Here is an 18,895-nt window from a genome sequence, read left to right on the forward strand (position 1 = left end):
CTAAATCCGTGAACTGGACATGGATCTGATGCATCACATACAATCATGTAAACAAGCAAAAGTCTTTTCTCTTCAGGGAGACAAGTAAACCTGTAGGAATGAGCGTTATGTGTAACTGCACACAGATATGTTTGAATTCAACTTCATACAGTAAGTTTAGTTTCATCCTATGAGGCAATATTCAAACAAACCATCCACCATAAGATCTACTGTGTGCTGAGCATCAGATAGATAGATAGATAGATAGATAGATAGATAGATAGATAGATAGATAGATAGATAGATAGATAGATAGATAGATAGATAGATAGATAGATAGATAGATAGATAGATAGATAGATAGATAGATAGATAGATAGATAGATAGATAGATAGATAGATAGATAGATAGATAGATAGATAGAAGATGGATAGATGGATAGATAGATAGATATTTGAATTGGTGTTTGGTGATGTAAAGCCGATCTCTCTCTCAGATGTACACACTGCAGTATGATGTTGAGCTGCAGTCAGTTTCACTGCTCTCCCATAAATACCACAAGAGGGCGCTGGCCCCACAGTGTCTTACTTCATCATTATCCATCAGTTTGCTGACACTTTCTCATTTTTAATTCTTAAAAAGTGTTCATCGTTCACACATATGTTTCAGTTTTTTTATCCAGGAGGTGACTCTGACATCTTGAAGTTTCAAGTGATTTATCAGGACTGAATAGACATGGGGTTTCCATCATCCGGTGATATTGTTCAGCAAGCTCTTAGTCTGTATTCACAAGGACATTGTGATGTAAAACACAGAAATGCTGAAGAGTGGAAAGAGGGATCTGAGACTAATTTGTGCTTTCATCTGCATTTCTAGTCCGTCTCTCTGAAATGATAAATTCATTTCTAGACATCCGGCATGTTAATTACTCTTCACAATACTTGAGTCCTTTAATTACGCAGCAAATGTTCCTACTTTTTTACTTAAAGATGTATCTTATCAGTATACTACATCTGTGCTTTGTTCACTAAAGGTGTTCTTTGATATAATGATTTAAAGTCTACACAGTCCCTCACCGAACATTTATTATCGTTTCCCCCTCTGAGATTTTGCAACCCAGCGAGTTGTTTTCCAAGAAAACTCTGAACTCCGTCACTACTGCCCTCTCATCTCACTGTCTCTCCTCTCACAGGCTCAACGAACAATCAAATGATAAGAATGAATGTGATGATAAAGATTCATCATTTATGATAAGCCCAAGAGAAGGGCTGGAACAACAAGTGTAAGTTATTATACATTGAAAATCATTATAATATTTTTTTTATTTCATTAATTGTGTTATTAATGCTCATTATCATGCTTCATTAGGGGAAGTGAAGGTCTGTAGTAAATTTCATCGCAGTCCTTGCAATAGACATTGCCATAAACTCACGCTTACAGAAAGACTACAAATGTATCATGAATATTTTTATGATTTTATTTTACTTTACACCACAAACCGTGTATTATTATTAATATTATTTATTTTTATCATAATATTTTTATCATAATATTTTTATCATAATATTTTTTACATATATCATTTTTTATATGTATATTTTTTTAAATTATTATTATTACATAATTCTACATTTTTGTAGCATTTCATTTTATTATCAATTCTAACCACACACATATTTGTGGTTGTCATGGCAACAGCAGAACTAGTGTCTGTGTGTGTGTGTGTGTGTGTGTACGTGTGTGTGTGTGTGTGTGTGTGTGTACGTGTGTTGTGTGTGTGTGTGTACGCGTGTGTGTGTGTGTGTGTGTGTGTGTGTGTGTGTGTGTGTACGTGTGTGTGTGTGTGTGTGTGTATGTGTGTGTACGTGTGTGCGTGTGTGTGTGTACGTGTGTGCGTGTGTGTGTGTGTGTGTGTGTGTGTGTGTGTACGTGTGTGTACGTGTTTATGCATAGCAGGGGGGAAGCCGAGCCCCTACATCCCGCCCACCCAGCCTCCATCCCTGCTGCAGCTCAGGCACGAGAGCCTTTTGGAGGGGGCGGTGTCTGTTTCGCTGCAGAGGGATGCTCCGCAGCCCCATGCTGGACCAACCAGTGTGGAAGTCCCTGCTCACAGGCACGTAGCATGAAAACACACACACACACACACACACACACGCGCTGACTGCAATCAAACCCCCTCAAGCTCCCAGCATCTGTGCTAGATCTCTTTTCTCCTCCTCCTCCTCTCTCACTCTGTAGCTCTCCGACGCTCCGTCCTCCGCAGCTTTGACTCATTCAGCTCTGCTTCTACCATCCTTGCGAAGCTGAACCGCAATACCTGAGATCATGTCCTCCAACCTGCCCCCAGCAACCGCCGCCGGGGCCAAAAACAAGCCCCTCTCCCCCTTCAGAAAGCGAGGCAGCCTGCAGTATGCAGCCAGCACAGGTGAGTGGAGGGGTCATGGGGAGGCAGAGGACTCTCACATGAAATGAGCCGGATGTGCTGTGGCTATGGACTCTGCATTGTTGTGTGTATTTTGACTTTTGAAACATTATACTATGATTTCTGATTATTCATCAATGAAAGAAAGCACTCGCCAGAAGAAGACACAGGGTGCAATACTTTTTCTCTGCAAGTAGTTTGGGGAAAAGCAAACCTGTTGATTTGGGAGGTGTAGCATGCAGAGGATGCTCTCTGTGGAGGATTTCAGCATTCATACCTTGCAGTTTCATGTCGGTTTACTGGCTTCCAGCTTTTCCTTTCATTCCTCGTTTTCAGGCTTACTTCTTTATAAATGTCACAGCATGCATACATTCCCCAGCATCAGCCAGAAGTTAATTTTAAATAGGATGAGCCGGACGTTGTGTGAAATATTGCATAACTCATTGTGAGGTGAAAACTAATGTTGTCAGTTTTCCTGTTTTAACCTAAAGGATTACCTTTATGTGTTGGTGACCCTTTGGCTCTGTTTTTAATTTAGCCTGATGGCAGTATGTGGCCTGGAGAGAATATGTAGGTTGGTACCTCAGGGATTTGATCCCCCGCTGAATGAGAGGATTAGCCGCCGGTCAGCCTTTCATCCAAACTACAAAGACTGTAGAATGACCATATGACGAAATGCCGTCCATTTATAGACCCCTCCCTCTCTGTTCATTCAGTAAACACGTTTTCTCTTAAAACTTAAATGAGGTTAATTTAGTTCATATTAATATCATACATTTAACGAGAAACATTGGTGCATTTGAATATAAATGAATTTGTGATATCTTAAAAATGTATTTGTATTGGAACACAATCCCCTTCCACTGGCATTACATAACAATTACATAAGACATAACATCGTGGGCTCAGAAATGTGTATATCTTTAAAAATCACCAAGGTCATGTTACTACACGTACGTCCGACAGTAACATGTTGTGACATTATGATGACTGTGGAGTTGGTCAGGTTCATTTGTAGCCATGATGATGACCTTCCGTCCAATAGGGATGCTCCCTGTGATTACCTCATTATAGCTCGTAGCTGACAGTTTAAGAGTCGCTGGAATGATGAAAGGCAGTCTTGGTTTTTATATTCGTGAGAGACAGATTTATTTGTCTGTGAGGACTGTGCACAGATTCTGCCTCTGGGGGTTGATTTAGAAAGTCTCTGCAGAAGAACATTAACATAATATTCACATCTTATGTTGTTAGAGCTTCTAGGGGGCCTTCTGAGTAGCCTAAGATGACATTTAGGTGACGCATCGTCTTTTGTTTTCGTGTTTTTTGACACTGACACTCATCTGCTGAACGATGGTCGAGAACAACACTTGGCTTGAGTCGGAGGAGCTCAATCTTATTAGATTGTTGCAATAAGAATCCTGAACTTTTGATCCAGTCTAATGCGCCGATCAATCAGCGCAGCAGCGCGGCTTTAACCGGCATTACATGAGTTTGAATCCCTCACATCTTAGCTTTCTTTAAAGGTTATGGACCCCCCCCCCCCTTTACACATAATATACGGTTGCTTGTCTATCACATAGTCCTTTGCTCTCTGGTGCAGTTCTCGTGTGAAGAGCTCAGGCATACTGTTGGCCATATTTAGCACATTACTGCAGGGTTTGTAGAGTGAACTCTGCAGAGAACGGCAGTGTGTGAATAACTTCTCTGGCTGTGAAAAGGGTAGTTGTGATCCACCCACTCACCAGTTTGACTATTCTGTGCGTCGTGCTGTTTTACACCTGTTGAACCACTTACATGAGCAACGAGAAGAATGTTATGTAGCTGTGTATTTGCTTACTGGTGAAAGCTGTGTACAGTGAGTGACATAAACACCTATTATTATATTCAGCAAGAGCAAAAACACTTGGACAATATAATGATAATAATTCTAAACTTGATTATATAGCACCTAAGTACTTTCCCAATATAAAAACAGATAAATAAAATACTAGAAAAGAACACACAACAAGGTTTGGGATGAGGGGCTGATCACTGGAAGTAAGTATATTGCATTTCAATGTTGTTGATCTTGAAGAAGGCCTGATGTCCGAAACATCATCCAAATATGGAGCCCAAATGTGCGACTCTTAACATAGATAAAGACAATGAGATACTACTCACAAGAGCTAAAAAAGACATCATAAATAGTAGTTTGCAAGAGTAAAATATATATATTTTAAACATCTGTTGTTTTTTTGATACTTGATATTTGTAAAATATAAAATAAAATACTATCAGTTAAACCTTTACCAATCCATCATGTTTTATAAACTGATTTTGTAGGTACAATTATAATCTGCACAGTAACAAGTAATTATGTCTGTCGGATAAATGTTTCCACCTCTGCAGGGAAGCAATACTACATTAACATACACTTATAATAAATAATAGGATTTATTACAATCAGACGGATATTCAGAATGATCATTCATACAGTGCAGGAGGTTGATAGAGGACCTTTGAACACATTGTACTTCGCTCACATTACGTTCACGCCTCCTTTGCATGTGTCACTCCTTGTCATTGTTACGTGGCCTGCGTCATGAACAAATACAGTAATTACAGGAGAGAGACCCTGTAGGTTAAATGTTAAGCCCCATCACTGCCCACAGTAACGCAATCTGTACAAATAATGATTGACCGAGCCCCGGGACTCCCACCCCAACACACCTTCATCTGATAACCTCTAGTGAGTCACTCCTCGTGTGCATCGACAAAGCATCTCTCTGCTGCTCATATGAACCAACATCTGGCCTGGTCTGGATCTCATGGACTTGTGACCTGTGGGTGGGACTGCCTATCATTGTATTGTTGCTCCTTCTTAAAGGTGATGCAGTAGATATACTGTACAGTTACCTGCTGCCAGCTGCTGTTTGCAACACACCGACCTGTGGAGAGCCAGAATCTTGTTTAAAGGTACAGTGCCTGCTGCTGTAGACTAATCTGAAATTAAAGCAGTGTTTTGTTTATTGGTTGTTTTTATTCAGTAGTGAATGTAAGTATGTTTACAGTACCCGTCCTTAGTACAGTTTTGAAGTACTTGTACTGCAAGTATTTCCATTTGATTCTACTTTAAACTTATATTCCACTGAATTTGAGAGGGAAATGTTGTACTTTTTACTCCCTTGCATTTGTCTTACAGCTTTAGTTACTGACATAAACATCTTAAAGCAAAATATGTTTCTTCACAAAAGACTACAATTAATCTACGACTAATCAATCAAACGAATAATTAATCACCAAGTCAAAACATGTGATCATGTTATAACGTGATCACTACAGATGAACGTCTCTCAATGCCGTATAAAGCAGTTGATATGAGCTCTATTTCAATCAGCTGCATAATCTAAATGTTATTTACATGTCAATGTATCATAATAATACGGCAATAATAATATATATATATATATATATATATTATATGGTAATACAAACCTCTGAAAGGGACCATTCTGCATAGTGAGTACTTGTGATACTTGTATTTCTCTGCTCAGGTTTTACTGTTTTAGGACTTTTGCTCTTACTGTATTAATGATGTTCGGTCGGGTAGATTCATGCTTTGCCAGCTTCAAGTGTCATTCTTTCTGAACGAATACGAGCGTGTCTTGGTTTTGTGTGTGATGCAGCATTCGACCATCAGAGGGAGTCTGGTCTGAATAAATGCAGCTGCACTGATGAATCAATGAACAGCAATCTTGTTTGTTGTGTTCCTCTTGGGGCCACATCAATTTGATTAGTCCTCTTGAAAGCTATTTTGGTTTTAAGTGCCTTGAAAAGAATCGTAATAATTTAATCTTGAGAGACAGAGCAGTAATTTGCTGGTTGTCGGATTGTGTTTGACTCTGTAGCATTCTGGTTTTTTCTGTCCACTTTGTCAGAAGTGCTTTTCAAACTGGATTGCTCCAGTTTATAAGGAGCTCTCTCTATGAGTCTAAAAGGAGGACAAGAATGTGTTTTATTTGCAGTATTTGACCGTCAGGAGGTATTTAGCCATTAGTTTGTATTTTACAGTCGTATACGGTTACTTCTGTTTCATTAACATTTGCTGGTGTTTGCAGTGCCTGAAACTATTTAGTGTTTTTAAAGATGGAAAAGTATATTTGTGACACACTTTTAAAGATTTCCTTAAATAAGAGTCTGTGTTAAGAAGGAAAGACTTCTTATTCAGCTATTTCAGCTCAATTAAGACACCTCTAAACAGTACTGAGCAAGAGAAGAAAAGATGGCAAACACATTAAACAAACTTAAAATTCTCTTTCACTGATTGTTAGCAAATAGTATATGGAATATTGAATTAATTATTGGATAACAAAAGATTCATAACTGCATAGTTTTGTCTATAAGGCTTGTAACACTTTCTGAAAAGCTCAATTAGGCACCCAGTGATGGGCATTTGTTTCAAATCTTTCTTGACTTAATTGAAGGTCAGGAACATTGGAGAAATGTCTCATCATCTTTCATGACATATTTTTGCAATTCAAGCGTGCAACTCTTGCTGTTATCCAAAACAAATGTACACTCCGTGCAGAAGTATAATAAGAGGAGAGATATGACAAATATGCATTTTTCTGTGTCATGGAATTGCATCAGTTTACTGAATTATTCATTTGTTATCTCATCAGTTTTTGCATACACACAGTTCTGTGTTTATAGCATGGGAAAGAATGTTCCAGAAATGACTGCTGCAACCATAATGGAGACAGCGTGCTGGCCCTTTAATTTCATTCATGTGAGAGGACATGGAGGCAATGTCTCATTTATTAGACAGTCATCTCCCTCAGACTGCTGCTATTCAGCTGGCAAAAAAAAAGACCATGACATCTCAAACCTTACCGCTGAGCCAGCACCTTATTTTATTTTCACACAGACGACACAAACATCTCGAACACATGGTCCCCTCAGCAAAACACAGCACAGATGATAAAGTAGAGGACATGGGGGTGCTGTGAGAGAAACTCACAGCAGGAAAAGCCACATCCGTCGTGATGTTCGTCGTCTCCCCCCCTGCCTCCTCTCCCTCCTGTGGTACGTTCCAGATAGATGTCAGAGGCATTTAAATGAGAAGGATCAGCTCCAGAGGCAGCTAGTGCAACGACAGCTGGCCTGAACCAGGAGGCAGACAGAGCAGAGGGGGGTCACACAGGGATGTGAGGGGGAGTTCATGGATCTGCTGGACCAGCTCTTTGTATGTATGACAGGGACAGGTTAAGGGAATAGATGAAGATGACTCTTTGACTCTGTGAGTGTGTTTATGTGAGAGCGTATGTGTGTTTTTGCCAGTTTTGTCATTCGACTGAGTGTTTGAAGTGTTTCTTTCTTGTGTCCCTCCCTCGCTCCCATCATGTTTAACCCATCTTGAAAGGACAACAGACGCCATCCTGTTCCATTTGCTGTCTGGCATGCTCCATCTCCCTGCCAGGACAGTCTCTCTATCTCTCTCTGTCTCTCTCTGTCTCTCCCTGTCTCTCTCTGTCTCTCCCTGTCTCTCTCTGTCTCTCCCTGTCTCCCCCTGTCTCTCTCTGTCTCTCTCCGCAATGCTAGCTGCTGGTTAACGCAGGCTCTGAGGAGACAGGTACGCTCCACTACCCTCATCCTGTGCAAAAGCACAAATAACATTCTCCTCTCCTCCCCTCTAACCCTCCCCCTTTTCCCTTTCCCTCTTTCACACTCATTGCCACTCTCCTCTGCCTGTCCCTTGACGGCTTTGTGTAATAGCCCTGAGCAGTGCTGTCTTTAATACGTTGTGTGTCGATTGTCCCACAAACTAGCTTTCTCTCTCTTCTGGAGATGGTATAAAGGTGCAACTGTGCACAAAAAAGCAGAACAGATCGATAAATTGCGCTGACTACACCTGCAACTGTGGGATCTGATAGAAAGGGCTGTTTTTAAAGGCTAGTGGGCATCCTGCTTTTATGTTTGTATTGTTCCTTTTCTTTATGGTTCAAGCGAGAAGGCTGACAGCAGTAAAGGAAACACAGGAAAGAAGTTTCCACTAGAATACCACCATCAGCCTGCAGACATGCCGTTCATGCAGCTGCAGAGACTAAAGCAAAGATTTTGATTACACTTCTTTAGAGTCGTCAGCTGTTTGATGCAGAGCCACTGAGAGATGCTGGAGGAGTAAGCATCCTTTGGAGGAATGTTGTTCATTCCTGCTGCATTCTCCCTGCCATGCATATGCGTTTGTCCTTTGGACACGATACTTCCTATATGCTGAATTGTATGTCTGCCATATTTTCTTGTGTAAGATAAGTGACATTTTCTTTCTGATTGTATGGATGTGTTGTGTTGTGGAATATATATATATATATATATATATATATATATACATAAAAACTGCTTTGATTTGATACTCCGACTTTGATCGTTAAGTATCAAAAAACTCTAAAATACTAATAGTTGGCTGCAAATGCCTGGTAAGATTTGTAATCTTGTTTTTATAGAGTTCCTGAATTTAATTTTAAAATATCCAGTTTTAGACTCTTTTATGTAGGTTAAATTATTGTACATTGTATTATTGTTTTTATTGGTATTCCTGCTTTCTCAGTATCACTGACACATGTGAGCTGTGTGAGTAAGTATTGGTTCTCACTGTGAGACATTTGCTACAGAGGCTGTGAGTCACTGGCAATTTAGTGGGTGGAAATCTGCAAAGTCAATGGAAGCAGGTAGACAGTGGTTGATGATGCATTGCCTGTCTGATGGTAGAAATCCCAGAGAGGAGAGAGGAGAGAGGAGGGGGTGAATGAAAAGGAATCTCTTGATATTATAGTATAATCATCCAGAGTTATTCATGCTGAAATGTTATTTCATTCAGACAGTTGGTCTGAATGAAATAACATGTTGGTCTCTCAGAAGTAACGACAAGTTTTCTGACAAGGACAAGGGAGTGAAAAAGTAGTACTGTAGATGAAGTTTCACACAGAGTCTCTTGACCCTGGACCTCTTGCTCCCCTCTGGCCTTTAGGGTTCAGATAACTTTCCGCTTGTGATCTCATCCTCGAGGACCGGTTACAGACTCCATCCGGTTTGAGTTCAACTGGAGTTAAGGCTCTCCACTGAGTATTGCTGCTGCAATATGCATGCAGTGTAAGTCCCGCATTAAACTGATACTATTTGACCTCATTTTGAGGCTGTGGAAGATGATGTGTTGCTTCGTCTTTGATTCAACAAGTTGATCTTTTATACAGCTCCAATCTGTGTTACTCATGTTTCTTTAAATCCTCCTGCTCCTACTATATATCAATAAAAGCTAGATTATGCGGTATGTTCAAGCGAAACTTGACTTTCATTTCTGAGTGGTTTGCTCTCCAACTGTGGGGGGATGAGTTCTTATGTAACCATAGATGCTACTGATCCAAATATAGCAGCCATTAGGGGATTAGCTCCGGGCCGGGCTGGCTTGGCTAGGCTCGGCTTTGCTGTGGCCCAGTATGGATGTCTTTGCCGCTGGACGTCTCTCGCCCTCCACACCAGTGTCCACTGTTATCACAACAAACTGATGTGCCCCCAAACCGACTGCAGAGATAACATCTTAGACATCACACTGACGGGCTCCCTGCTATCACCAGAGGAGCATCTATCTGTGGCTTGACTTTGTGACTGAGACTGGAGGACAGTTTGGCATCACAGCACGTGTTCTCGTTTTTATTTATTCAAGCTGGCTTTGGATAGACATAAATTACTCAGTATTTCTTATTTATATCAATTATTTACCAAATGCGTCCCTTTGAGGTTCTTCCATAATGTTTGCAGATTAAGTTTTTTCACGACTAACGATTATCTTCATTATCGATTAGTCGATTATTTATTCGCAAAATAGCCATTATAATGTGTTTCCTAACTGTCTAGATGAAGTCTACAAATGTCTTGTTTTGTCTCACCAGAAGTTCAAAACCTCAAAATAATAAATGTACAATCATATAATGCAGGAAAAAGCTGCACATCCTCACAATTGAATATCTGGAACAAGGGGATGTGACATTCAACATTTTATTTGATTATCAAAATACTTCATAGATTGACAAAGTAATTCATCGATGCAGGTCATTGATTGAAGACACTGTGACTCTGACTGTGACAATAAATTCCATTTTTATTTGTATGTTATTTTGATTTGAACTCAGACTCAATGCTCAATGTTGGAGCGCTGCGATTCACCCTTAAGGTTGAAGGATGAGCCCATCTGAATATTTATACACCGAAGAAGTTTGTTTCCCTTCCGTGGGTCGTTGAAGTTTGCTTCCTTTGGATGCAGGCAAACTTTTCAGCGTGTTGAGTAGGATGTGTTAAACAGAAGGTGATAAACAACGTGGGGAGTTGGGTTCTCGCCAATGATTACACCATCACCTCTTTCCTCTTTTCGTCTTCCTCCTCAAGTGTTTTTGTAGCTTTTAATGAGGCTTTTTGTCAAGTCCTAATCTGCCCAGTTAATTGGCCTCTTTGGTCTCCCTACTGTCCCCATAGAGCAGAAAGACTCAGACATGCTGTGTTAAATAAATCAGACTCTTAATTCAAGCAGAGCACAATAATACAAAGACAACACAGACTGCAGACATCTCACAGTATATCCTCTTTGACCTTCTTGTGTGTATTAATACCGACAAACAGCAGGCTCAATGACACTCGAGCACACACAGGATAAAATATTCAAGAGTATGATGAATATTTCAGTGGCAGGTGCGTCGTTTCGAGGTAAAGATTAAAGTTGCAGACTAAATATACGTCAGGGGGGGAATCATCTCCGTTTTGATGTTCCTCTACTCACCAGCCGTCCCTTCGTTTTCCCTTCTTTCCTTTCCATAACAACTGGGTTTGTATAAAACTTGGCAACAATGGAGGGAATTATCCGGTGTATAGTCCATTGAGTCTTGAGGCATAAACAGCTGCTGAGCTCAGACCTCCACTGTTATGTAAAGGCCAACTGACGGAGGAACGACAAGCTTCTGCAGACGGTTTTAGTCAATGTTGTGCAGGAGGGGAAAAGCATGAAGACAGAGTCATCAAACTGATTTACTTTAGCTGATTTATATTCATGTCTAGCACACTTTGCCATGTTGGGTAAAATGAGAAGACGTTTGCTATTTTTATCAAGATTAATAATCTTATTGACAGTTAATAGGATACAGCTGCAAAACTGATTTATGATTTGTAGTTGCTGTGTGTCTTCAGAGCTACTAAAATGAGACGTAACTTACAATGAGAAGATACTGAATCCTTAATGTGCCGTTTCTCATTAAGTCTTTAAATAAGTCTGGGGTTATTCTAGGACAGACATTCTTCTGTTCTTCCAAAGATGCATAGTTTTCATTCATTCATTTCACGCAATCATTTTATGCTTTCCTCTTTCTCCTCCTCTTTACCTCCAGCTGATCTCCGTGGTGCCCGCCACCTCCTCACTTCCCAGCATTCCTTGCCTGGGATCCCTGTTGCCTTGAAACAGTCCATTGACCTGCGAACATCCATGGACGGAAAGTACAAAGAGATTGCTGAGGTTAGTCCAGTGAATTATTGACCTAAAATATTAAGATTTCCTTTCTGTGTAGACCTTCGTAATGTTGTTTACTGTATGTGTGAAGGAGCTGTTCTCCCGCACGCTGGCGGAGAGTGAGATGCGCAGCGCCCCTTATGAATTTCCTGAGGACAGTCCCATCGAACAGCTGGAAGAGAGACGCCATCGCCTTGAGCGGCAGATCAGCCAGGATGTCAAGTAAGTGTAGAGAAAGGACGTTTAATACACAAGCACATGTGACTGTGTTTGCAGTCAGACTCTGCTCTGATGATCCTAAAGCCTCTCTGTGCTCAGGTTTGAACCTGACATCCTCCTGCGAGCCAAACAGGAGTTCATGAAGACTGACAGTGCCACAGATCTCGAGTGAGTGTTTCCCCTGGCAGTGGTCTCATTATACATTGAATGTATACGTTAAACTACTTACTACTATTGAAGTCATTTGTTTGTTGATATATTACTAGATACATGAAGGATCAGAGCCAAGATCCTGACCTGCAGGAGAGAGATCCGATTCCAGTGAGAGAGTACCAGCGAGTTGCTATTTCTGGAGAAGAGAAATGTGGGGTAAGACAGAGTCCCAGAAATGCAAGGAGAATTAGAAAAGAAAGTAGTTCTTAGTAAAATAATTTCTCACCCAATATCTTTTGTGATGTTTCTCACAATCAAATTAACACCTCCTCTCTGAAGAAGACACCTTTTTTCCTTTTCTTTGCTTCTGTCTTTATTCTTTTCTTTCCATTGTTTTTCCATCCAGGTTCCCTTCACAGATCTGTTGGATGCGGCCAAATGTGTGGTGAAGGCTCTGTTCATCAGACAGAAGTATATGGGTCTGTCGCTGCAGAGTTTCTGCAAGACCACCGCTAGATACCTGCAGGAGCTGAGTGAGGGACCTCTGGATTTAGATATCTATGAGGACGAGATCCCAGAGACCGCAGGAGCTGCAGGTATATACAGTGCAACGCTGATATCCTCATAAACTGCACACTTAATTCATGCTCACACAACAAGTAGAAGGCCCTGGTTTGTGCTGAAACGATTAGTCGATAGAAGAATATTCTCCAACAATTATGATAATCCTAAATCCTAAAGTATTTAAGTAATTTAAGAAAAAATATATTTAAATATAAATATATATACGGAACAACTAGCAAACCATTGTTGAACAAGAACAAAAGGATGAAACCTATAGAATATGACATATTATACTTTGAATTGTTATGGTATATTATTCTCTGACATTTTTGGTGACAAACTATATGTATACCTTTTTATTAGGGGTGTAGCAATATTCCATTATTGATTATTGATTTGTTTTTTTAATGAATATTAAATTATTTCCACTTTTTTTACTATTGCTTTGTCTGATCCTCATCACTATATTACTCAAAAATAATTAGTGATCTTATGTCAATATGGGAATATTAGTCATGTCCAGTGTCATGTGCCGTTCTCTCACATTAAGACATACCCGAGCACAGCCACAGATTTCAAATCAGACCTTAGTAGCATGTGCGTTCTCACCTCGTTCAAAGCCGTGACATTCTGTCTCCTCTCAGATTCCACAGTGCACCCACCTGTTTCTAAAATGCACCCCTATGAGAACCAGGACCTTGCCAGCATGCCCCATGACATGGGTTACGGCTGCAAGATGGTGGATGGTGTCATGCATGTGTACACAGCGAGGAACATTATGGAAAAGTGAGATATTTATGATGAATCTCTTGCATGCTTTATCTTGTAGTACTGGATGTGGTTAGATGCTGTTTTTAGACTCAGTTCACACATTGTTGTTGGCAGCAGAGAGTTTCCTGCTTAAGTTGTGATGTTGCTAACAGGAGCACAGAGCTGGACCTGCCGTATCCAGACCTGCGGGAGTACATCGCTGATATGAACGTCATGATGGCCCTCATTATCAACGGACCAGTGTACGTTTTCCTTATTTTTAGTATGTATATCATGCATTTTAGGTTATTTTTAAACACCAGAGTTTCTTGTCTCTTTCCTTTTTGAACCACATTTTCAGAAAGTAACCATCACTTGTTTTTGTTTCCCTTTGCCACAGAAAGTCCTTCTGCTACCGTCGTCTACAGTATCTTAGCTCAAAGTTTCAGATGCACATCCTGCTGAATGAGATGAAAGAGTTGGCAGAACAGAAGAAAGTCCCACATCGAGACTTTTACAATATCCGTAAGGTGAACTTGAGAGCCATTTCTACTGAGCCTTATCAGAATTATTTATTGTAATCCAGAACCAGACTCCAAAATATAATTTGTCTGTTTTACAGGTCGACACACATATTCACGCTTCGTCCTGCATGAACCAGAAGCACCTTCTGCGTTTTATCAAAAGGGCCATGAAGAAGTATCCTAAGGAGATTGTGCATGTGGAAAGAGGAAAGGGTCAGACGCTCATGGAGGTGTTTGAGACAATGAACCTGACAGCCTTTGACCTGAGCGTGGACACCCTGGACATGCATGCAGTGAGTAACGCCCATGATGGATAGATAAAAGGTTCAGAGGTTGCCTGGTTGATGTTGAAATGTCAAAATTCCTTCATTCCTGCAGGACCGTAATACTTTTCATCGCTTTGACAAGTTCAATGCCAAATACAACCCCATCGGCGAGTCCATCCTGAGAGAGATCTTCATCAAAACAGACAACCACATTGAGGGGAAATATTTTGGCCACATTATTAAGGTGCTCACTAAATCTATAAACCATCACTTTGTCATGAGACACTGGCGCCCTCTGCTGACTGTTTGTGTCACTTCTTCTCAGGAGGTGATGGCTGACCTGGAGGAAAGCAAGTACCAGAACGTGGAGCTCAGGCTGTCGATCTACGGGCGCTGCAGAGACGAGTGGGACCAACTAGCCAAGTGGGCTGTTAAACATCAGGTCTACTCCAGCAATGTGCGCTGGCTTGTGCAAGTTCCACGACTCTTGTGAGTAACCCCAGTGGTGGGCAGAGTGATACTACACTCAAGTGTTGTACTTAAATATAATATTGATATGAACATTGTAACTTTATGCCGCTTTATACTTCTACTCCACTGCGAAATATTTGAGTTACCGTACACATTTCAATTTTACATATAAAACATTGGATCAATAGATATGATATGTGATGATTTGTTATAGATTAAACCATATGACATACTATACTATGACTTTTTATGACATACTACATGAGGAAGAATAACACAAGAAAGGTAACATTTCATCAATCAAACAACAATGTCACAACTGACTTCTTGATTTGTATTTTCTCTTAAAGTGACGTCTATCACACAAAGAAACAGCTGTGCAACTTCCAAGAGATGCTGGAGAATGTCTTCCTGCCTCTGTTTGAGGTTACAGTCGACCCCCGCAGCCATCCAGAGCTGCACCTCTTCCTTCAGCACGTACGAAGTTTTTGCTGTGCGATCATGAGTTTATATTATTCACATGTAGCCGGACCTCCGAGGATTTCATGGATCTCTTGTTGCTCCCTCAAACAGGTTGTGGGTTTTGACAGTGTGGATGATGAGTCAAAACCAGAGCAACATATCTTCAACCTGGACTCTCCGCTGCCAGTGAACTGGACAGAGGAGGACAACCCGCCCTACTCCTACTACCTCTACTATATGTATGCAAACATGACTGTGCTGAATAACCTGCGCAGGTATGTAGCTACACCTCAGTCCAACTGGCTGTCATAATCTGCTTTCTGCTAAAGACAATCCACAATTATATGTTTTACGTGTTTACTGCAAGTTAACAGTTGACGTGTTTGTTAGAAATATACAGTATATCCCTTATGATTTCATAATTGTGTAAATAATAACCCTAACCCAAAATGTCCTTAAAACATATAAACACACACACACACACACATCGGGTGTTTGCTGTTGGGTAGGACTAACATATTTTGATTTTGAACGCGTGCTGAATGATTTGATAGCAAATAGTCTTAACTCCACTGCATAAAAACAGAATGCAACAACCTTTATAACCAGTACAGTTACTGTGTGTGTGTGCATAGCTTCATTTTACCGTAGTACAAAAGGTAACAAACCACAAACCACAAAGGGATTCATCTGTTGCCCTTTATCTGTATTATATTAGACTCACTGGGGAACAGCAATGAATGTTCATCCATGCAAACTATACTGTGCCTAATTGTTTACGCTCCACTGTTGATGTCATGCTCCTACTATCTGTGTCTTTTTTGTTCCAGGCAGCGAGGGTTCCACACGCTTGTCCTTCGTCCTCATTGTGGGGAGGCGGGGCCGATCCATCACCTGGTGTCTGGTTTCCTGCTGTCAGAGAACATTTCCCACGGGCTGCTGCTCAGGAAGGTGTGACCTCAATATCACAACTGCTTCATTTTCAGAGTTAAACAAAATATATATATATATGTACTCCAGGATCGTTGATTGTTTATTACAGCACACAATATTATGCCTTATGTTCCTCCAGGCTCCTGTGCTGCAGTATCTGTACTACTTGGCTCAGATAGGTATCGCCATGTCCCCTCTCAGCAATAACAGCCTGTTCCTCAGCTACCATCGTAACCCCCTGCCAGAGTACCTGTCCCGAGGCCTCGTTGTCTCTCTGTCCACAGACGACCCTCTGCAGTTTCACTTCACCAAGGTCAGTGAACGCAGCCAATCAAATATTTAAAGTTTTAGATTTTACAATACAATTATGCAGTGTCAGGTACCTAATTAGAGTGATGTAGAGCGTTTCAGATTAGATCAAAACCATTTATAATTTATAATAAAATAAAAACTATCTCTTCACTTCATATGAATACCTACTGAGTATGGTGGCTACATTAGCTGACTTCAGTAAAACATGAATTAGACACTTATGGAGCACTGAGTGGTTACAACACATGCCATGACGTGTGTGTTGATATTTCTTCTGCGCTCTGTGTAGGAGCCCTTGATGGAAGAGTACAGCATTGCTGCTCAGGTGTGGAAGCTAAGCTCCTGCGACATGTGTGAGCTGGCCAGAAACAGCGTGCTGATGAGCGGATTCTCGCAAAGGGTATTCATTACTTTTATAGCCCAATACAACACGGTATCTAGTTTTACTGTCTATAATTATACCACTCCCTGCTCAGTATATTGTTCTGCAGAAAGTTTCATTTTCCTCCTCCCCTGAATCAGGTGAAGAGATCCTGGCTCGGCCCACATCACATCAAGGAGGGGCAGGAGGGTAATGACATCAGGCGCACCAACGTCCCTGACATCCGTGTGGCGTACCGGTATGAGACCATGTGTGAGGAGTTGAATTTAATCACACAGGCCATCCGCACAGATGAGCTGGAGACCATCGAGGAGGAGGGGAGTCTGTGTATGGGAGCTGTGCAGGCAGAGAAGTGAACATGCAGCACAACACAAACACATTTCTCATTACATTCCCTGTTTTCACATCAGGACTTTGTACAGACTAGCACATCAACATATCACACCTGTGAAAAGAGAAAAGCTTTGTTACAAGAATATTATGAGAGTTGCTACTGTGGCATTATGAGAGAGGACCTACAAGCTGTGTACCCAAGGAGTTTACTTCCTTTAGTGTCCTGTGTCATTCTTTGTTTGATTTGTCAAGTTGATTTCACGATGTCTCCTGATTATTTTTTATTATTAGATTTTCATGGTTTGCGACAACATTATGTCAGAGTTTATGTACAAAGTCTGTATTTCCTGTACAAAGCATTGAATAATATTAACATTCATGATTCAACCCATTAATAAAACTTATCAACTGAATCCAACACTGACCGATTAAAGTAAGAGGACGATCTGGAACAATTCTGCCAAGTAAAGAGTCTCTATACGTACAGGGCTGTATCATTGAGGACACAAGGTCATGTTCTTGGCATCTTTTCTGCCAATTTTGTGGGTTATGGTGACCTTGGGGGAGTTTACTTTATGCAGTTAGAAACATACACATGGTGGGTATTTTCTATTTTTAATTTGACTACCTTTAGCCCCACAAAATGACCAAATGTGCAGCTTTGAAACCTGATACTTGAGAAAGAAGAGACAAAGTTCTGAGTTAGTTATTTTATTTTGAGTTTAGTTAGTTGTTGGTTTTAAGGAGCTGGTTGCACAAGCTGTTCAAACATAACTAAGTGTAGCTTTAAGTGGAGATTTATCTATCACTACAATAAAACATTTTCCACCCCACAAACTAGTTCTTACAATGAGATTAGTTGTCACTAAATATGTCCACAGACTATCTAGCGAAATTAACTACCTGGCAAAGCTAACATAGCTTGCTAATATCATTGGTTAGGTAAGGGCAATCACATATTTTCCACTCATTCAAAACTTCCCCAAATACTACTAACTGACACACATATTTCTCCATGAATGCATATATTAATTAAAGGTATACCGATATTTACAAATGATTGGCAGTTAACATTTAATTTTCAGAAGATTGTTGGGCCTCCAAAAAGCTGTGATGAAACAGTTTCTGTTTACAAAGTTGATGGCTTTTGATTGGACGGCGCTACAGATGTTTCCTTGCAACCGAAGTGTTCATTCAGACATTTCTTAGGTTTTAATAAATCAAAAGTTTAAAACTATCTATTAGTTACTAAGAACTGAGGAATGACACATACACACATACACACACTCACACATAAACACACACAAGCACACTAAGTAATGGATTCAGAGGAATTGGATTATATATATATAAACAGTTAACTGAATAAATTAAAATCCAAATAATAAAATTAGTTTTTTTGGAGTGAAGGGGAGTGAGCAGTGAGATGGACTACAACTGATGACTTCAATATTTCTAAAATCCTGGCTACTGCCCTGACTACTCACCAAATCATACACTTTTGCAGCAAAATTAGTTTTAACATTTGATGCGAAACATTTTTTCAAGAATATTCATTAAGTCAAATTAGAAACTCTGCATCAATTTTGACTGTTTGG

At 40.4% G+C, this 18,895-nt stretch overlaps 1 protein-coding gene across 2 annotated transcripts; it reads left to right on the plus strand.

The window, feature by feature from the left end:
* The first annotated feature begins 2,101 nt into the window (after positions 1-2,101).
* On the plus strand, positions 2,102-18,585 carry ampd2b (adenosine monophosphate deaminase 2b). Of its 2 annotated transcripts, XM_029436256.1 has the most exons (18): positions 2,102-2,405; positions 11,810-11,934; positions 12,020-12,150; positions 12,247-12,315; positions 12,414-12,516; positions 12,707-12,896; positions 13,509-13,650; positions 13,770-13,877; positions 14,015-14,144; positions 14,237-14,431; positions 14,517-14,648; positions 14,730-14,893; positions 15,226-15,352; positions 15,449-15,612; positions 16,168-16,288; positions 16,410-16,583; positions 16,872-16,982; positions 17,105-18,585. In XM_029436256.1, exons 1-18 carry the CDS (start codon positions 2,306-2,308, stop codon positions 17,318-17,320), a joined length of 2,502 nt encoding a protein of 833 aa, XP_029292116.1. In that variant the 5' UTR covers positions 2,102-2,305; the 3' UTR covers positions 17,321-18,585. The 2 variants fall into 2 exon arrangements, with proteins under 2 accessions (XP_029292116.1, XP_029292117.1); XM_029436257.1 differs by lacking the exon at positions 2,102-2,405 and having other exon boundaries at positions 13,788-13,877; positions 17,105-17,320.
* The last annotated feature ends 310 nt before the right edge of the window (positions 18,586-18,895 follow it).

The sequence above is a fragment of the Cottoperca gobio genome, chromosome 7 (assembly GCF_900634415.1).
Source record: "Cottoperca gobio chromosome 7, fCotGob3.1, whole genome shotgun sequence".
In the NCBI taxonomy this organism is placed as follows: domain Eukaryota; kingdom Metazoa; phylum Chordata; class Actinopteri; order Perciformes; family Bovichtidae; genus Cottoperca; species Cottoperca gobio.